The sequence below is a fragment of the Abrus precatorius genome, unplaced genomic scaffold, assembly GCF_003935025.1.
Source record: "Abrus precatorius isolate BTA unplaced genomic scaffold, Abrus_2018 Scaffold153, whole genome shotgun sequence".
NCBI lineage: Eukaryota > Viridiplantae > Streptophyta > Magnoliopsida > Fabales > Fabaceae > Abrus > Abrus precatorius.
Window position 1 is genome coordinate 405,903 of NW_020874351.1, and position 20,155 is coordinate 426,057.

Genomic DNA, 20,155 nt, shown 5'->3' on the forward strand with positions numbered 1-20,155 from the left:
GAAATTGGTTGAAACTATTACTGGCCTGTTTGTGTAACGCGTATACTTACATTGAGTTTAAATGTTATAAAATTTGGACTGGTCTATAATTCGGTTTATATGTGCTTTTTTTTTTACATAAGATGTAAACAATCTGTTGACTGAGGAAAGGGAAAGGAGAAAGAAAATTGGCACAGCTATTAACATGTAAAAAATGTCGTGGACCATCACGATGATCCGGTGCAATCTTCCATAGCATTGGTTTCAAACCCAGTAGGACATGACAGATCAGCAAGTACATTGCGTAACTGAGTTGGCCCCATGAATGGAACATAAACACTAACATTATTATTTCTCGAATTTAAAAAAGAAAGGGCAATTTATCCAATAGCAGCGGTATATTTTTATAACATCTTGCCAGTTCATGAAATTATAGTGTTATATTCTATCCCATAAATCAATCACATTTAGAATCAACAGCAACAAGGTAGTGATGCTGGTGCATGTGCCTACTATTGCTTATTGCTTACATTGATAAGGAAATGGAGACTACCATGATTCCATTCCACGTCTGCATTGCTAAAATGTGAACTAATAATGGAGAATGCAAGAATAATAACTTGGCAACAGAAAACAGATGATGTACATGCATGATTGAAAGAAACTTTAAATATGAAAACAAAAAGGATGTGTGTAGGCTGGTAGGTAGATTTTTTCTTCTACTAGAGAGCCTTATTGAGAAGTTCATGCTAATTGAATACTAGCTCAGCAAATCCAGGCATTCAGCTGCACAAAAGAAAATGTACAACACATATCTGTTAGGAGTTCGGAAGTGGGATAAGTAAAATAGAAGGGTGTAAAGGAAGAAGCTTTATTCTGTTTTGTATCAATTGAGAATTGAGGAATAGCTTCATCATAAGAAGGGGAACCCTTGGAGGAGAGATCTTGCTCCTCGTTTTGTTCATTTTCAGTAAATGATTTCTTTTTCTCTGTTTTTGTTTACGGGTTCCTAACATAGTTTCAAGTGTTACATAAACTATTACAGCAAGATGTTTCATGAGCCAGTTATAACTATAAGTGAACCAAAGATTATGTCTAGCATTTAATTGCTCCAATGGGGAAACGTCTTATAGAGATATGCCTAGGCATAATCTTTGGTTAACAACGTATTTCGCTTTTCTTTTCTTTTTTTTATCTCAAAAAAGTTTTTTGTGGTTGTCCTCTCACTGTAATGGCCTCTCTCGTACAATTCTAAAAACTCATTTTTACTTTTATAAGTAAGATAAATTAATTTTCTCATTTTAAGCATTTTTTCCACATAAAATAAGAGTCAATTAATATAAAAATACAATATATATATATATAATATGAGTTTCAGTTAAAAAATAAAGAATCCATTTTTTAAAATGAAATAAATATATCCATATTTTCAGATTTATTTTTATGAAATAATCAAATACGACAAAATTTATAAAAAAAGGTGTTGACATAAAAATAAACGTATTGATTTGCATAATCATGCTAATACAATAATATAATATAGTAAATCTTTTCAGAGCTTAAACATCTGCAACAACATAAGATGAGAAAATTAAAGGCTCATAGGAAATACACAATGTCCTTAAATTAAGTCAACCATGTGCCGTATCAAACAATAGGAGCAGATTGTCTCATTCTTAACCGTTCTAACTTCTACTCTCTTTGTTTGCATTGCACTGCTCCTTTCAGGGATTTATCAAACAATATCAGAATCACGTAAGCAGAGCACTACCTCAACCACAAGTCATCAAAATACGTTAACTAAATTAAGAGTAAGACTTACCTATTTTTTATGATTTTCAATAAACTTCATCAATAATAAAATTATTTTCAAAAATATATCAAAAGATGTGTTTTCCTTAATTATATAAGAAAAAATGAATTCTACAAATACACTTTCAAATATTTTTTTAATTACTTGTCAAGTTTATTAAAAATTACAGAGAAATATAAGTGAAATTCAAAATTTTAAGTTATATTTACATAATTTTTATAATTTCAGTTAATAATGAATAATATACTTGAAAGAATGTTGTAACCTGAAACTTGAGTGTCACGCTTTGGCAGGTTTAGCTCCTATTGAACTTGTTGACAGATGGCCCAAGAAAAAAAGCTTACAAACGTGCATAGAACCCAAACCCGAAGCAAACTCGTGTTGTTGCTATAGCATCGAGCCCGCGGCAGGGAAAAACCCATAGGGGGAAAATACATGTAGCATAGATAAAATCAATAATTGATATTTACTAAAATTAGTATTGATCTTACTATTTGTTACGAAAAAAAAAATAACACAATGAATCCATTCTACCACTATTAGAAATTAATCACTGTATAAATTTGTTAATCAATTAATTACTTGTTCAATTATTTGACTATGTTTAAATTTTTTACTTCAATCTCTTTATTATAAATAAAAATACTTTGTCTAGCAATGAAAACGTCCAATAAAATTATTTTCTTTCACAATTTGTCATTTATTTTCTTTTAAAATTAAATCTGTTTAAGAATAATATGTAATTTTTTTTATAGTTGTGATAATTTTATATTTTATTGACTTTTGTTATTAGTTTATTTTAAAGGTCAGAGATAAAATTTGTTATTTAATTTTTTATTAATTTATATAAATATTCAGATTCTTCATGAATTTTAATATTTATATTTATAATTTTTCTTATTATTTTATATAAATTTCAAAATTTAAAAAATGTATTTACATGAATTTATAATATTTAATATATTATTTTTATTTTTTAAAAATATATTTTAAATTTATTATTATTTTATTGTGTATATATATATATATTGTTTTAAAATAAAATACTTGTGTATTGTACATGGTACTAGATATATATATATATATATATATTTCTTCTAATTATTTATTCCTTGGATGGAAAGATACTTGATTTATAACTTAGTTATTTTTTATAATTTTATTAATCATTTTAAAATATTTTTATTGACTTTTGATTCTACTTGTCATTTTTTTATGATACCTCTTTCACTGTTGTTAATATATATCTTTTAATTTGTTATATTTTCTGTCTTATTTTCTCTTCTTTCTCTAAGTCTAGCTTTATTTTTATTTTAGTATATTTTAAAGCAAAATGTATTTTAAAATCATTTAAAATTTGAATTTTAATGTTAGTTTAAAAGTTTTGTGCTAATATATTATATTAATAAGAATGATGTAACTTGTTTTAAATAAATATTATATATTTTTTCATCACTGTTAAAGTTTATATATTGGATTTAATCTTATTTCGTACAATAAAACATTTACTATTTTAAACAGTTTTATTTGGATTAAAAAAACTATACATTACAAGAGAGGCTTAATAATTATAAATCCGTTTGAATCAAATTTTTAGACTGAAAATGTGAATTAAATATTATTTTAATAAAGAAGTTTGATGACAATTAAAAACCTACTAATAAGATATATTCAATAAATATAATTTTAATTGTGTTTAACATTAAATAAAAATAATTTCACAGATTAGGCAAATTAACTAGTTGATAAATAAATCAAAGGTATCTTATATGGATTAAATTTAAGATACTAAGGCTGGTTAGAGAAATTTGCTGTCTAGTATTAGTATCATACATGAATTCAAATTGAAATAAAAAAGAATCTAAACGAAATATCCTGTATTGGCTGTAAATTTCATTTGATTTTGAGTAAAGTAAATGGTAATTTCATGGTTTCAGCGGAGAAATTCCCATTCACACGCGCACACATAACATAGATACCCGCATACTATGTTCACTTCTTGTTCACAGTAGGGTTGTGTTTCAATTGATTTGCAGCACGCAAAACGCCACCCTCCTCTTTCTCTCGTGACGCCTATCATTTCATTTCATTCTCTTACAATTTAATCTCTCACTACCATCGCTTTCTCTCTCATCTCTCTGCAACAATGGGTGCTTCTCTCCCCTCTAAGGAGGCCAACCTCTTCAAGCTTATTGTTGTAAGCTTCGATTCGCTCTCTTTTTTTTGTTGCTATTTTTATTTGCTTTTCTGCTTCCTTGTCGTCGCTCAATCTTGCTTTAATCACTCTATCATGCTCACTCGATTGCTTCCCCATCGTAAAACCCTAGATACTGTTCTCTGCTTTAATGTTAGCGCGCGTTGTCACGCTATGTTCGGTTACTGAGAATCTGTGGGACTCTGGAAGAAGAACTGTTTGGGATCTTCGGTTTAATTTTTTTGTAATTTGGTATGGAGCTTTTACGTCTTCGGGGAATTGATTGTTTGCTGCTTTGGTGTTTTAGCTTGCTGGCTTCACTGTGCTCTTTATTTTTGCATAGGAAGCAGTTTCTTTCGGTACTGAAAATGCGTGAGAAAAGTTGAAAGGCAAGAAAATTGAGACATTAAGTTAAATCGTGTAGTGCTTTTTTTTTTTTTCGTGATTGTGAGACTGAGTTGTAACTTCTTACTCGGAGTTTTGGCTCTTGAGGGGATTATGGAAGGTTGAATATTCCGCGCGTTAGTTTGAGTTTATCGATTCTCCGTATTTTCACTGGTATCAGAATGACTGTGGATGTGGTTGATTGCTTTTATCAATGTATGTGCGAGACTACATAACTTAATCATTTGGCTTTGCTGTGAATAATAAAAGCCACAATGTTTGGAATTAGTTGTTGACTCTATAAGGGATTAAAACTGAAAACATGAAAGTAGTTGGAGTGAATTCCTTTTCTTTGACATTGTTCTTGTTATTTCTAATAGGTTTTCCTTTGAGATTTAGTTTTCTCTACGTGAAAAATCCCATTGTTGCTAACAAGCTTATGTAATTAAAATTTGATCATCTTATCATTAGGAAATTTATGTGAGTGAAACAATATTTGTATTTTGAGGTGGTGTATAATTTTGACGTGGTGGTTATTTGTCCGTTCTTCTTACTACAGAAATCATATGAAACCAAACAATATAAAAAGGGCCTCAAAGCAGCCGATGCCATTTTGAAGAAATTTCCAGATCATGGAGGTATACTTATTTTCTTGGCAATTATTTTCAAAGTTTTTCCTCATGACCAGGTGACATTTGCAATGCTATTCCCCCCCTAACACAACTTCCCCCTTTTTTATCTCTTCTTTCTTATTTGCAGCATATTCTGGTTTTTTTTATATACTTTTATTTACATGTCTGTTCCATGTTTTGGATGATAGAAACTTTGTCGATGAAGGGTTTGACGTTAAATTGCATGGATCGTAAGTCTGAAGCATATGAACTTGTTCGTCTAGGATTAAAGGTCTGTATGTGGTCTTTGATTTTTTCTATCATTATCAATCTTACAATCTGTCTGTCAGTTGATGCAGCTTTAATTTTTGTTCTGGTACAGAATGACGTTAAAAGTCATGTTTGCTGGCATGTTTTTGGTCTCCTTTATCGATCAGACAGAGAATACAGGGAGGCAATCAAGTGCTACCGAAATGCACTGAGAATAGATCCTGACAATATTGAAATTCTCCGTGACCTATCACTCTTACAGGTAGCATTTTAAATGCATCTGGACATAACACTGTCCTTTTGGCACTTGATTGTAATCTGCATTCTACACATTTAATGAGTAGCTTAGGTTTCCTAAGAAGTCATATGAAATATATGTCCCAACAGAAAGTAACTAAGAGATGGGTTACATGAAGAAGTTTCTAAAACTACGGTTGATCACATGAACCCAAAGCTCTAAATTTCAAAAGCTTGAATGTTCCAAGAACAATCGTTACTTAAACAGGAAATATTTAAAAAATAGTTATGCAGTTTTCCAAAATCCCTGTTCTGCATGGTCTGGATCTTTAAATTCACACATAATTCTTCTATGGTCAAATTAAATGTTAATTATCTGTTAAAGCTGAAGATGCAAGGAGATAATTATGAGTGGATGACTAGATTTCATAAATTTGTTATCTTGAATCATGAAGCTCAACTGAAATAAGTTAGCGAGAGTGATGAAGTCCTAATGACACAAGTAAACCCTAGATTGGTCCAAATATCCCGTGCTTTGGTGAATGTCTATCTTAAGTGGGGCAAAGATTTGAGAGCATTGCCCGTGCTATTTAAAAATGTCAGAGCAAATGCAAATGATATTGTTTCCTTTGACAGATTTTTAGGTGACTTATTTTCTTGTTGGTCTAATGTATCTATCCTACAGTAATAACTGCTGTATGAATAGTTGAGTGATGGGTACAAAATTCAATTGGTGTGTCCTTGTGACTTGCCCATTATTAGAATTTGTGAGAAAGCTTGAGCATGTATTCAACAATATGTTATCTGATGAAACTTCCTGCAAATAATCTGTTAAACGTTTTGAGTAAACAAAATGCTACTTTTTAAGTTGAAGTTGAGTTGGGGTGTTCTAGCATCCCAATACTTTTTACTAGGAACGTCCTATGTTGCTTTAAAGATTAGTTTATCTAATCATCACACTCTACTATATTCCACTCACTGTGAACTGGAGCACAAACATAATCTGCTGTGCTATTGTACTGTATGCCTGTTACTTTTCAAGAACTATATATGTATATGATTATATTTTCAGTGATTTTTTTGTGATGCAATTAATTTGTCTCATGATGGTGCTTTTTGCTCTTCACTCACAGGCACAAATGCGAGATTTAACAGGTTTTGTTGAGACAAGACAACAACTTTTGACTCTAAAGCCAAATCATCGCATGAACTGGATTGGATTTTCTGTTGCCCATCATTTGAACTCTAAGTATGATTTGGATCGTTATTGAATTAAATTTTTTCCCAATTGGTGACAGTAAAAGTATGTTGATCTTAATTCTTTTTTCTTTTGGATAAATGTTTCTGCTGTATTATTTATCTGTGTTGATACAATAGTCGTTATTGGCACCTACTGTATTTTCTTCTCCCTCTTTTTTCTATAAAAAATGTGTAATTGGAAGTTGTGCTGTTCTTTGCAAGAGTTTCCCTATTTGTAGGTTATATAGATGGCCTTAAGGACCTGAGATTGGGTGGTTGGGGGGGGGGGGCGCTTGGGAGGAGGATGGAGTGAACCTACAACATCAAGCACAACTTGATCGTAAACACTAGCACTAGTATCATATGAGCTATTAGCTCATTAACAGATACTATCTTGTCTTTGTATAATCTGCAGAGTTCTCAACTTGTTACTAAGTTAATATATAAATATTGAAGCTTTCACCATTCACAAGCATTTCGGTATTCTTGTGAATCTTGTCAGTCCCTATTTATATGTTTCCTTTTTTATGAACCTGGTATTTGAATGTAGTGGTCATTTTTGCCATGTGCCAAAATTTGGATTCTGATAGTTTGTAATATGGTTTTGTATAAACAATGTGAATAGATCATAAAATTTACTTTAGGTAGAAAATTTGACAAAAATGAGGTTGTGGTGTTTGATTTGAGGAACTGTTGGAAATACTTGTTTGTTTGAGAACCAATTACACGGTATGTTTACTCAAAAGGTCCTTCATATCCTTTAGTCACTGATCTCTATGCTATGAGAACGTGGATCATATCATTACTTTGGTTTTGCTTTTATTATAAATGGTTATTGTTGAAATGCCCTGATTTTGTTCTTTCGGTAGTTTGTAATACTGACCTTTTGAATGTGTTAACAGTGCATCAAAAGCAGTTGAGATTTTGGAAGCGTATGAGGGGACTTTAGAAGATGATTATCCTCCAGAAAATGAGCGGTGTGAACATGGGGAAATGCTCTTATACAAGGTTTTCCTCTGGCAGTGTGTCTGCAGCCGTTTCTTGTTTAATGTGTAATGCTTTTTCAGATATTATTAGGTGCTTGATGTAACTTTTACCTTGATTAACCATTTGCATACACAGTGAAAAATTGATTTGTGATCTCACTATTATATATCAAAATTTGCATATATCTAACCAGTAATATTTACTTTAAAACTGTATGAGAGGATCTTGTGACACTGAAGTCTATGCTTGAAGAGAGTTTTAGACATGTTGACCTTTTCTGTCAAACCCTGTGATCTAGATGGTTTTGTGAACTTTTGGAGATTGTTTTATTGGCTTGTTGGACTGGCAATTCAGAAATAGTTAAAAAATTATGGGAGTGATTGTCTAGTAAAAGTCTTGGTGTTGGTGACTTTTTTGAGGCATTATGTGACTGGGAAATAGTTCATTTGTGCTCCAGTTTGATCACACAACCCAAACACCAGGTGGAGTAAAATAATAATACCCATTATTAATTCTCAGGTTGACCCCTAGGTGGAGTTCACTGTAATTTGACAATTTGAATATGGTCAGACCCTTGGTAGTGTCATTGAAATGGTTTTTGGGATGGTCCTTCATATGCTGATGATACCCAGTATCTGCTATGGCTTTATATATCAAATGGAAATTTTTTCATTACTTTGATTCTAAAATTAAAGAGTTTGATTGATATATAATTCTACTCAAATTACAATTTGTTGAATTTAAGTGTTTTTGCTGTCAATTCTACTGTTGAATGTTCAGGAATATGAAATCCTTCTTACGGTTTGATCATTGATAGTATTTTCTCCTATGATGGTGCTTCTCTGCACCAAATATTATTGCCCAGATCTCTTTGCTAGAGGAATGTGGATTTCTTGAGAGAGCTTTGGAAGAGCTGCACAACAAAGAATCAAAAATTGTACGTGTTTTATTTACCTGCATAATTTTATAATGTAACTAATGGGTGGTATATAATTTGCTTCTGATTTTTTCGTTCTAGGTTGATAAGCTTTCATATAAAGAACAAGAAGTTTCACTTCTAGTAAAGCTTGGTCACTTGGAAGAAGGTGAAGCATTGTACCGGGAATTACTTTCCATGAATCCTGATAATTATAGGTGATCTCGATGGCCTCTTCTAGTTTGGGGTTGGAGTGTCTCAAGTCTCAATTGATTAGTCTTTTCTAGATGTTATTTTTTTTGTGTTTTCCCCTGTTGTTATTGTTTTCCTCTAATTGTTAATGTTTTCTTTTTCGACCTTTTTGGCTTCTCAATTTTTTTTTTCTATACACAAAAGTTCCCTTTTAGATACTCAAATGTGTTTCAAATGGTGAAAACTAAGAATAATATATTTTGTTGTAGGTTGCTCGTTTATACTTTTGTCTTTACTGCAGCTTTTATTCTCACTACCATTTTTTCTGATGACTTGTAAATTATATGCATGTTCGTATGTATGTATGTGTGCGTATAAACTGTTTTGCTTGTCAGTTTTTTTTATCTTGATTGGTTTTGTTCATATTCTATGCTATGAATCAATTGAACATTCTTTGTACTTATTTTGAAAAAGTATACTTATTTGCATATTATGATAGGTTGCTGGATTATAATTTCTCTTTTGGGCTTAAAAAGTTTCAAGGATGCTTTCATTGAAAAATTCATGCGATAGTTTTTGTCAAATGTTTTAAACTTCAGGCTAGTGATTGAACTTGCGAAGGCATTGGTTGATGGTTTAGTGGTTCAGTTGTGGTTTGAACTGGTCATAATTAAATATTTGTTTTTAATATTATTTAATATTTTAATAATAAACTAACACAATCATAAAATTTTCAAGTTAGGCAAAATTTTAAATTAGCATGATGAATCATGTTATTTGTTCTTCAAGATAAAAATTAGCAATCCATATGTGGACTTCGCATGTGAGCCTTTGTTTCTAAATTTTGAATTTGAATAAAAATAATAATAAATTTTAAGTTCAAAAACCTTTTTTTTTTTGAGAAGATTGATTCAAGCCATTTTTTTTTGCTCTGCCTGTTCTCTAGGTTGTTCAAATTGGTTAGTTTGGTCCAGTTTTTCCATCAATGGCCTCTGCTGAAGGACTTCTTTGCTTATATAAGTTTATTAGAAAGGGAAGAGAATAGAAAAATAGTACAATCAAGGGAGGATAAGATGTACTCCAAAACATAAAACTAGACTTCTCCATTATTCTATTATATGAGATCATATGTGTTCTTTTCTGTTTGTCGAATACTATCTTCCAGTGGATGTTCAGCTATACTGCTATCTTAGAGTCCTGAAACATTATAAACTTCATAGTTATATTGGCCACCTTTTTTGTCAGTTTGGTACTGGAAGCTGTTGTTTACCTAATTTCTTACAGAGGAAAATGTAGGCTCTGCTGAAAGTTAGATTGTGATATGCAGTGTGCACGTTGTCCTATTTTTCAGAGAGTATTTTTCTTTATCGCTAGTCACCAGTGTAATTGAATGAGGGGATGATTTTGGTTCAGTTGCTTTAATTTTTGTTTTATTTGGTTCTGTTTGGTTTGATAAACTTTCTACACTGTTGGATTTTGCCTATATGATATTACTGATTTTGTAAACTATTATATGCCGAATTTTAGTTCATACTTCATATTGCCATTCAGATACTATGAAGGTCTCCAAGAGTGTGTTGGGTTATATATAGAAGATGGCCAGTTGTCTGCTGATCAAATAGATCAGTTAGATTCTTTGTACGAAACACTTGCACAGCAATATAAGTGGTCTTCTGCAGTTAAGGTAATGTGGTGTGTTGTAGTTATTAATACCTTTTTTTAATATCTTGCTTTCATGTATCTCAATTATCACTTTGCTAACGTATCTGCTATATTATGTATGTAAAGATATATATGTCTGTATCTTTGTATCACTTGTGATATTTTCAGTACTTGCTTTCACTGGAAATGGGTTTTTCCATTTCAAGATTACTTTGTTGTCATCCATTTTCTTTGGAGGCATGAATTAGATTGTTTATTGCTTTATAATTGAATTGAGTGTTCCCTTAGCATAATCAGTGTGGTCATAGTATTCTAGTGTTTTCACCTTTCTATGACCATTTTAGAGAATGCATAAAAAGAAAATCCTTGTTTTGGTCACTTCTTCATGAGTACATCTTCCTGAATAGTATGTAGTATAGACAAATGCTTGGTGTGCTGCTGCTATATTATCAGAATGAGTATTACTGTCTGGCTGCACAATTTCTTAGTTCATGCTTTTGATCTTTATGTTTGCCAGAGAATACCACTGGATTTTCTACAAGGTGACAAATTTCGAGAAGCAGCTGGCAATTATATTAGGCCTCTTCTAACCAAGGTATACAAAATTTCTTTTCTTATCATATTATACCTAGTTTAGTTGTTTCAAAATTGATTGAGATTTCTTTTGGTGTTGTTTCTAGGGTGTTCCATCTTTGTTCTCTGATCTTTCCTCTTTGTACAATCAACCTGGGAAGGTCAGCTTTATCACCTACATTTCTGTTATTGAAAGAGTTTAGGATTTCTAATGATTGAATTTTTCTGCCATTATATATATTATGATGGTGAAAAATTACTGATTCTGGGCTTTTGATTGTTTCATTTTCTTTTTCTTATTGTCCAGGCAGACATTTTGGAACAACTTATTCTTGAATTAGAGCTTTCAATTAGGACATCTGGCCAATATCCTGGGAGGTAAAATATTTTTGTCGTGTAACACATTGACAAAGTATAATGTTCATATGGTGCAAATGTTATCTTGGAATCTCTTGGTTAACTCTTAAATGAAGAGTAGAAAACTTCTAGCCAAACATAGCTGTCCAATATCTTTGCAGTTCTGTAACTGAAATTCCCTTACCATGGGCAAGGCACCAAAATGAACCATAAACACATAGCTACCTGTGACATAGCAAAGAGCCTTTTGATTGGTACTTTGGAGTTCCTTTCTTGTACTATATAACCAACCACTGCTTATCTTTTATACAGGGTGGAAAAAGAACCCCCTTCAACCCTGATGTGGACTTTGTTTTTATTGGCTCAGGTGGGTGGCTATTCTTTGTTTATTAGATTTCTTATCCCCTTTCACTGAGAGAATTTGTTCTGGTGCAGCATTATGACAGACGGGGCCAATATGAAATTGCACTTTCTAAAATTGATGAAGCTTTAGAACATACACCGACAGTCATTGATCTATATTCTGTCAAGGTTTGCTTTGAGTTATAAATGCTTCTGTGTCTTCTGGGATTATTTCATTACTTTGCAGTGGTTTTGTTATAAGGCTTTATATTGTAATTAACAGAATAGCTCTACAAATTAAATGACAATTAACTATGTGGTTTGATCTTATTTATCATAAGATTTTCTGTGGCGGAAACAAAATAATTTGTGCTGGAAACTGAAATTACATGTAGACCATTGGTTATTTGTGAGTATTTTGCATCTGGCAAGCTGAGTTACATAAGCTGCTGGCTCTTTTAATTTCGTGTGTTTCTGTGTGAAGCCTTTCTACTAAATAGCATGTTTTATTTGCCCTTGATCTTGCAGTATAAAACATGTTGCTCAACTCATTTCAGAATGTTTGAGTGCCTGATATTTATTTATTATTCTGGTAAAATGAAGATAAGATATTTTGTGTTCTGGACGGAAAATAATAGTTACAATGTTGCAAATTTAATACAACATAAGAATTTTTTCAGTTCTATTTTACTTTGAAAAAAATAGGGAAATGAATATCATAAGTATGTCCTTAAATGCTTGCCACAGAGAATCGATAATCAAAATTTTCAATGTGTATTGGTATTTTAAAGATTTGGAGTTTCAAATGAGACTTACCTTCACCCCTACTGCTGCCCTGGACCCAACCAGACTTGGTGACAACTTAGCTAGTTTTACAAACAATAGAATCATCATAATCATTTGTCTGTTTTATACAGATTAATATCATTGTGTCAGTTTTGATGATTTAAGCTATTATGATTATCCCCAATTTTATTGGCATCCGTTATTCTTGAGAATCTGATTAATCAGTTTGCTTCTGATAACCATGATTCGTGCCATGTTTACTACATATCCTACGAGTATGAAGATGTCAAAGAATTTGGGGAAATTCGTGCTAGGGGTTAAAACATGGTATTCTTAAAAATTAAAACTAGTTAGATGATTAAGTCACATGTGGGGCCAAGTGTGTGTGAGACTATGGATGGGTAAAATGAATTGAAACTGACCTTGGATTTATGAGTGCTATCTTCAACAGTCTAGCAAAATTGAAAGATTGTTGCTTGTCTGTGTAACAGAGCCGGATACTGAAGCATGCTGGTGATTTGGCTGCTGCTGCTGCATTTGCAGACGAAGCTAGGTGCATGGATCTTGCTGATCGTTATGTTAACAGTGAATGTGTTAAGCGTATGCTGCAAGCTGATCAGGTTTTTGTCTATCTTTCCATTGCATTTGAATGTTAACTACACAGGCTTTTCTGACTCTGCTTTATTTATATGTTGCCTTGATACTAAGGTGGCCATGGCCGAAAAAACTGCTGTATTGTTCACTAAAGATGGGGATCAACACAACAACCTTCATGACATGCAATGCATGTGGTCGGTAAATAGTTATATCTTAATATTCTGAACTATGCAATGAATATCACTGTTTAATTTATTAACTTGTCACATCTATGTATGGAAGGTATGAGCTTGCCTCAGGTGAAAGCTATTTCCGCCAGGGTGATCTTGGACGGGCTCTCAAGAAATTTTTAGCAGTGGAGAAGCATTATGCTGATATTACGGAGGACCAATTTGATTTTCACTCATACTGCTTACGGAAAATGACTTTGCGTACTTATGTAGAAATGCTTAAATTTCAAGACCAATTGCACTCCCATGCGTATTTTCATAAAGCAGCAGCTGGTGCTATCAGGTGAATATCATATATCTTCTGTTGGTATATTGCTATACTGAATGAGTTTTATGCATGTCAATGTTGTGTGGTGCTTTCATTAGCGGTGCTATGGGAGTTGGAAGCTCTTTACTCATACTTGAGGTGCAATGTGTATTGGGAAATAAATTTGTGATTCTTTTAAATGTTTTTCTTTGTTTACTGTGGGACCAAGATTTTTCTGACACATGCTTCAAGTTTGGTGTGAGTTTATGGTTTTATCTCTTAAACAGCGCTCCTCATGGACTGCTATAACTGATTCTGCTTTTATGATCTTATAAGTGTAACACTTTGAGCTGCAGATGCTATATTAAGTTGTATGATTCTCCACCGAAGTCTTCAGCAGAGGAAGATGATAATATGTCTAAGTTGCTTCCTTCTCAGAAAAAGAAAATGAGACAAAAGCAGAGAAAGGCAGAAGCAAGAGCTAAGAAAGTATTGTACTCAATTTCTACAGCTTCAGTAGAACTGCCTGTGGAAGGTATTTATTTTATTTTTTTATTTTGTCTTTAGGAGGCTGAAGAAAAGAATGAAGAGTTAAGTGCCAGTGGGGTATCAAAGTCTGGGAAACGGCATGTAAAACCTGTTGATCCTGATCCAAACGGGGAGAAGTTGTTGCAGGTTAGAAAGCATGAAAAATATCCAATAATATTGTTATGTCTATGAGTATGGTAGTATCTTAAGTTATCTGTTGTTTCTGCTTTTCCTCGTTATCTCTTTCTTTTGTAGGATTGTTTTTCATATTTCCTTACATTTCATGATCTGTTTCCCTATTTCCTTACCTATTAGTGGTATACCTCTAGCGTCTAGTCTATTTAGTCACTTTGTAATCCATAGTATTTAGTCTCTACACTCTACTTTCCCTTCTTCTATTTAAAATCCTATAATTTCATTCAGTGCATGGAAATAAAACTTTCCTGAGTTCATTTAAAAGATGAGTAACTGTAGATTACCATTCTGGTGGTTGTCATCCTGCATATTCACAGTTTGGATCTTGGCAGAAAACCCTATCTATCTAAAATCATCACGGGATGTTATCAAAACGTTTTAGAAATACATGAATACAAACAACTTAATTTTTCCCCCTACTCATCATGATTTGGGAGGGAGTTGCAAAGCATCTTGCCTAGGTTTTGTGATATATGGGTAGATAGGGTTTAGATTCATTTTGTAAATTTGAATAACTTTCCAAGTGTTCCTATGTATTTTTTTTTTCAATTAACATATTTTTAAACATATAAATTATATGGTGTTTAACTGACTAAAATTCTATATTGAACAAATACTGACTTTTTCTGTTAAATTATGTGCATGACATATGGAAACAAAAACTGTTCAAATAAGTATGATGCACAGTAATATCAATTTTATCAACCACACATTTTAATGTCAAATTGTTTCTGCACATATTTGTTTTAAAAATTCACCTTTTTCTGTGTGTTTTTCCTTAGGTTCAAGATCCACTGTCAGAAGCTACTAAATACTTGAAGTTGCTGCAGAAGAATTCACCCAATTCCTTGGAGACACACCTGCTCTCTTTTGAGTTATACACAAGGAAACAAAAGATTTTGCTTGCTTTTCAGGTATGATATGAGGAACCTAGTAACTTATTTTATGTGGCATCATTTTGTTCATTTTTGAGTAATCTTGTTAGACAAGTACTTAATGCCAATAATTTTATTTGGCACATATTGTGAGTTATACACTTTGTTTATTACTTTACACTATGATGCCTATTAAAAGTGTTTTGTTCTGTGTCTTTGGAGTTGTAGGCTGTGAAGAAGTTACTGAGATTGGATGCTGAACACCCTGATTCTCATCGATGCTTGGTATGGTGTCTCCTCTGAAGAAAAAATTGTTCGGTGTTAGCAAGTCTACTTTATAATATTTTTCATATTAAAATATTATTAATAATTATTGTAATAGTAAAAGTTGTTATTATAATTGCAATACTTGATGTTTGTTGTACATATCATGAATTTCATGAAAAGCATCTGGCAGAGGTAGTCAAAAGAAAAAAAAAATGTAATATTGGATTTGGTACCAGCTACTTCTGGTGTGTTTTTCAGTTTCTTTTTTCTGATTTTCCACATTGTGATTTTTCTTTCCTACATCACACACAAAAGGAGGAATGTGCTGGCATTTATTTCAGTCCATATGTTGCAGATTAAATTCTTCCATAACGTGGGATCCATGAATGCTCCGGTGACTGACAGTGGCAAACTGATTTGGAGTGTCTTAGAAGCTGAGCGCTCAAATATCAGGTTCTGGACGCAGCTGTTTTCACTCTTTTTTCCCTTTTGTTTGTTTTAGACTGGCATCTTCAAATCTTTTTATTCATTTTATAATATGATTTGATTTTAACTTAATCTGTTTATTTCTTTTGTGCAGTCAGCTGCATGAGAAATCTCTGTTTGAGGCAAACAACTCTTTCCTTGAAAAGCATAAAGGTCAGAGTGAGCATTATCATCAACATGGCAACACATATCTTTCAAGCTTCTTTATGTAGATATCTTTAATTTATTTTTCTGTTCTTTGCAGACTCTTTGATGCATAGAGTAGCTTTCTCTGAAATCTTGTACATTTTGGATTCAAACAGAAAGTTTGAGGCTGTTAAGTTCATTGAGGAGTCAACAAATAACACTGTGCCTAGGTAATGCTTTACAACATTTTAAGCATTCTGCTATTAAGCGCATTCAACTCTTCTTGTATATCACTCTGTTTAATGTGTTTCTGACCCTGCCGCGACACACTTGAGCTGGTGGAATATAACCATCCTGTTCCAAAAGTGCTGAAGGGCGTTTCTGTGAAAGACAGTCCCTTGTGTTGTTTTTAATTTTAATTTTTTGAAAAGGTTGCCTAGTGTTTTTATCATCACTGTCAATAGTGCATGACAGCAGTGGTGCGTGGGGGAGAGCAGCCTTTGGCTGCCACAGATCTGGCTTAGCAGAGTTTGCTGTCATGGCCATCAGGAGCATCATGGCTGTATTCGCAGCCCAAGACACAGCCTTTCGCGGGGTAATAGTGCCACCATAGGGAAAGATACCAACTTTCCTTTTCTACCTTCACAAAGGAATTTTAGGATTTTTTAAGGGTAAAAAATACTTCTAACCTTTTAGAAATGAGCTGATTTTTCCTTTTTGTCCTTAAGATGACACTGTCTAGGGGTTTTTTATGGGTAACATAGTCTTCTCAGTTTTCAGACCGAACCTCACTTTTCCCCATGTTTTTTCTTCTTCCTTTCTCTCTTTGACACCCCTTCCTCTCATATCTATTGCTGTCCTGCTTTGCAGCTGGAGACACATGACAAAACCCCACTTTTCTCCATTTTTTTTCTTCTCCCCTTCTCTGGTCGATGCTCCCTCCTGTCATCTTTGTCTCTGTTCTGCTTTGCAACAATCTCCAATCCCAGAGAGTCACTCATCTTCAAAGACTTCTCCGGCAAATCCACTTCCTTTCTTCTCTCTATTTTATGATTCTACAGTCCTGCCTCTTATGTTCTCTGGGAAAATCCACTTTCTTTCTTCTCTGTCTTTTGTTGATAATTATTCATATGCTATTTATGCTTTTTTTTTTAGCATTATATACATAATTATCTGCATATGTATATATTTGCATATAAAAAACTTTAAAATACTGGTTACCTTGCTATGCGCTATCCTGCTATAGTGTTTTGAGGGTTGTCCATCATGCACCGCTATCTGAGATTAACAACTATGGTTTTTATTTATTCCTGATAATATTATGGAAAATGTAAGATGTAGTAGATCAAATAAAGCATAGCAGACTACCAACAAAATTGTATAAGTTAAACTGAGGATGTTAAAATAAGGTGACAATTTTTATTTTTAGAAGTGCCTGCATGTATTGATGGTTTTGTTTGTATCTTTTCATAGAATTAATGGACTTTCTCGTGTCAATGTTCATGTTTGTGTCTGTGTGTTCTTTACAAGCTTGATCCTTTTGTTTCTCTTTAAGATTCATTTATTGGTTTTCTAATCTGAGTAATGGCAATAATGAATCTGTCAATAATATCTTGTGTTAGAAATGGAGCTCTTGGACCAATCACGGAATGGAAACTTAGAGACTGTATTGCAGTTCACAAACTTCTTGGAAAAGTTCTTGCTGACCAGGATGCTGCATTGAGTAAGTATAACTGGGACTTTGGATTGCCTGATTAGTTTTTCTTTTGGTTGCCCGTAAGGACCAGTGCATATTGTAATTTTAGTCCATGTTGTTTGCCATAGATGATGCTTATGATTTCCATGATGTGATTGTATTCATTTTCCTGTGCCAAAACTTTTTTGCCTCTTGAAGGTTAAATAATTAGTAATTGCTTTGAACATGATTTTCTGTTTTTAAGGAAAAGAGGACAACGATGAAAATTGTTTGATAAAACATTTAGTGATTTTTTGCCACTATTCTGGGAATGGGGTCAATGGCCTTCAAAACTTTTCTGAAAGGGGTCCATGTTCATCAAAATTCAAAATTTTCCATGTTTTTGTTTTGATATTTCGTTCAAGTCCAAATTAGGAGTTTTTGGTGCCTAATTTTCTTCAATCTTCACCTATTTTTGTGTTGTCTTGGTTTGTTTTTATTCCGTTTTCTTACTTGAATTTAACCTTCTGTAATAGTGCATTACGAGATAAATTGTTTACTCTTGCAGGATGGAAAGTGCGTTGTGCAGAATACTTCCCTTATTCTACATACTTTGAGGGATGCCGCAGCTCTGCCTCTCCCAACTCGACCTTGGATCAGTTAAGTAAGCACTCTGAAAATGGTTGTCAAAATGTGGGGTCCATCACATCAAATGGGAACCTAGAGGCACTTAAAGATCTCACTATCTGATTAAGTCAAATTCATCATGAGGCTAAGGGATACGCAATTACCCAGTTTGGATGCATATAAGACCAAACTGCATTTGACACTCCCAGAATCGACTGCGTTGCAGTTTGCAGCAACAAAGGTCACAGTTTTGGTGCGGGTTATGGCAAAACTCTACACACGTCTCTCCGATGTATTTTCTTTGCACGATTTATCTCTCCCAGCTGTGAAATGTATTTGGTTTGCAAATGTGTATAATTTTACCTCAATTGTCTTAGGATTGACTTTTTTTAATTTGTTCACCCTTTTTCTGAGAGGTGGTAGACGGGGCTCCATGGATTTGCACCATTGTCTTTGGTTATCATTTTGGTCGTTGGAAGAGCTACAGAATTTTAGGTTTCTAGTTCTGCATCCAGTCAACATAAATATAAGGAGAGCATGTTGTATCTTTCCTATTTTATTTCCTTATTCGTCATGTATAAACATTAAATCATGTGAAAATTTTGCTACTGGATGCCGAATTGACATCTGTAATTTTGGATGAATTCAGTTAAAAAAAGAGGTTAGTAGTACTGTTGTATTTAGTTAGCAGTTAACTTGCAGTCACAGCGAAATGAAATGGTTCTGTTTTAATTTATTTCTCTTTGGTTTTACCATTTTTTTTGTTAAACTCATACATCAACTTTATACACACCATAATGATATTTTAGTCGCATCTCTACTTCCATTACTTGAGATAAGCCACATAATAGATGATAAGGATTCTGCACAAAAGGAAAAGAAAGTTTGCAAGGACGATGTTGGAATGGAGTTTTGAGGAGGATATATACACGAGGAAAACTAGGAAACCTTGGCATAGCATGATCACTGATTTGATTTTCAAACGTCTTTTATTGCGATATTTTGCCTCATGATGTAGACATGCTTAAGAATCCACGGTTCATTTTTCTCGATACTTATTTCGTGTCGTGCTTTGTATATATTTATTATCTCACATCGGTAGTTTCTATTAGTAGTTGAGGACACGCTACAGGAGAAACAAGATTAGGGTTCAATCTTCACAAGATTCACTCGCCCTAGTCTTGTGTCCATATACTGTTTAGGTACTATTAGAGTGTCCTTTCCCTAGGTTTACAGTTACAGGCCCTACAAAAAGAGAAAATATTGCACACATTTTGATTTTATATTTTAATCTTATATAGCATGTCTATTTTTTACCTGGAACATGAAATGAAATGATTCCCAATGAGATTTTTTTTTCCAAGTTTGTTCAATTAGATTTTGTGCTTATTTAATGGAAGTTTGGATTCACGTTTGAATGATTATCGATTTGTGTTTGTAACTTTTACATTAGATTCGAGTGTACATAATTTTCAACATGTTTCCGAGCAAGCAATTATTTTGCAGTTTGACAATCTAAACTTGATTTTAAAATATCAAAGCAAAGGTTAAAATGAAAAAGTATGATTTACGAGGCATAACGAGTGACAGTGATTTTATTTTATTTTATTTTTCAGTCCTTCCATGATAGATTCTGAAACTTTACGAATCAGGCGCTTTATTTGGGTATAAAATGTTTCAAAAAGCTGATTTTAAAAACAAAAACTGTCAAGAAAAAGGGAACAGAGATTATAAAATGTGCAGTTTTGGTAAAAATTAGG

At 32.9% G+C, this 20,155-nt stretch overlaps 1 protein-coding gene across 6 annotated transcripts; it reads left to right on the plus strand.

Moving 5' to 3' along the window:
* Positions 1-3,692: 3,692 nt before the first annotated feature.
* Positions 3,693-19,146, plus strand: LOC113857155 (N-terminal acetyltransferase A complex auxiliary subunit NAA15-like). Of its 6 annotated transcripts, none has more exons than XR_003503180.1 (27): positions 3,712-3,989; positions 4,930-5,008; positions 5,191-5,273; positions 5,364-5,513; positions 6,622-6,737; positions 7,630-7,735; positions 8,580-8,651; positions 8,733-8,848; positions 10,374-10,506; positions 11,002-11,079; positions 11,165-11,218; positions 11,365-11,435; positions 11,727-11,781; positions 11,850-11,945; positions 13,034-13,162; positions 13,251-13,333; positions 13,422-13,652; positions 13,973-14,105; positions 14,184-14,291; positions 15,122-15,253; positions 15,443-15,499; positions 15,837-15,934; positions 16,062-16,120; positions 16,212-16,323; positions 16,568-16,688; positions 17,716-17,816; positions 18,337-19,129. XR_003503180.1 is itself a non-coding variant. In XM_027488919.1 (26 exons), the coding sequence occupies exons 1-26, from the start codon at positions 3,939-3,941 to the stop codon at positions 18,516-18,518; spliced, it is 2,685 nt and encodes an 894-aa protein (XP_027344720.1). In that variant the 5' UTR covers positions 3,693-3,938; the 3' UTR covers positions 18,519-19,146. The 6 variants fall into 6 exon arrangements, 2 of the variants coding, with proteins under 2 accessions (XP_027344720.1, XP_027344722.1); XR_003503181.1 differs by having other exon boundaries at positions 16,525-16,688; positions 18,337-19,071; XR_003503182.1 differs by having other exon boundaries at positions 16,558-16,764; positions 18,337-19,071.
* The last annotated feature ends 1,009 nt before the right edge of the window (positions 19,147-20,155 follow it).

What these genes read in the sequence shown, in the direction of transcription:
- LOC113857155 (XM_027488919.1), top strand. Translation starts at nt 3,939, where the DNA reads ATGGGTGCTTCTCTCCCCTCTAAGGAGGCCAACCTCTTCAAGCTTATT. An exon ending in TTGATCTATATTCTGTCAAG is followed by an intron (nt 11,946 to 13,033) that starts GTTTGCTTTGAG and finishes TCTGTGTAACAG; the next exon opens with AGCCGGATACTGAAGCATGC. An exon ending in ACGGGGAGAAGTTGTTGCAG is followed by an intron (nt 14,292 to 15,121) that starts GTTAGAAAGCAT and finishes GTTTTTCCTTAG; the next exon opens with GTTCAAGATCCACTGTCAGA.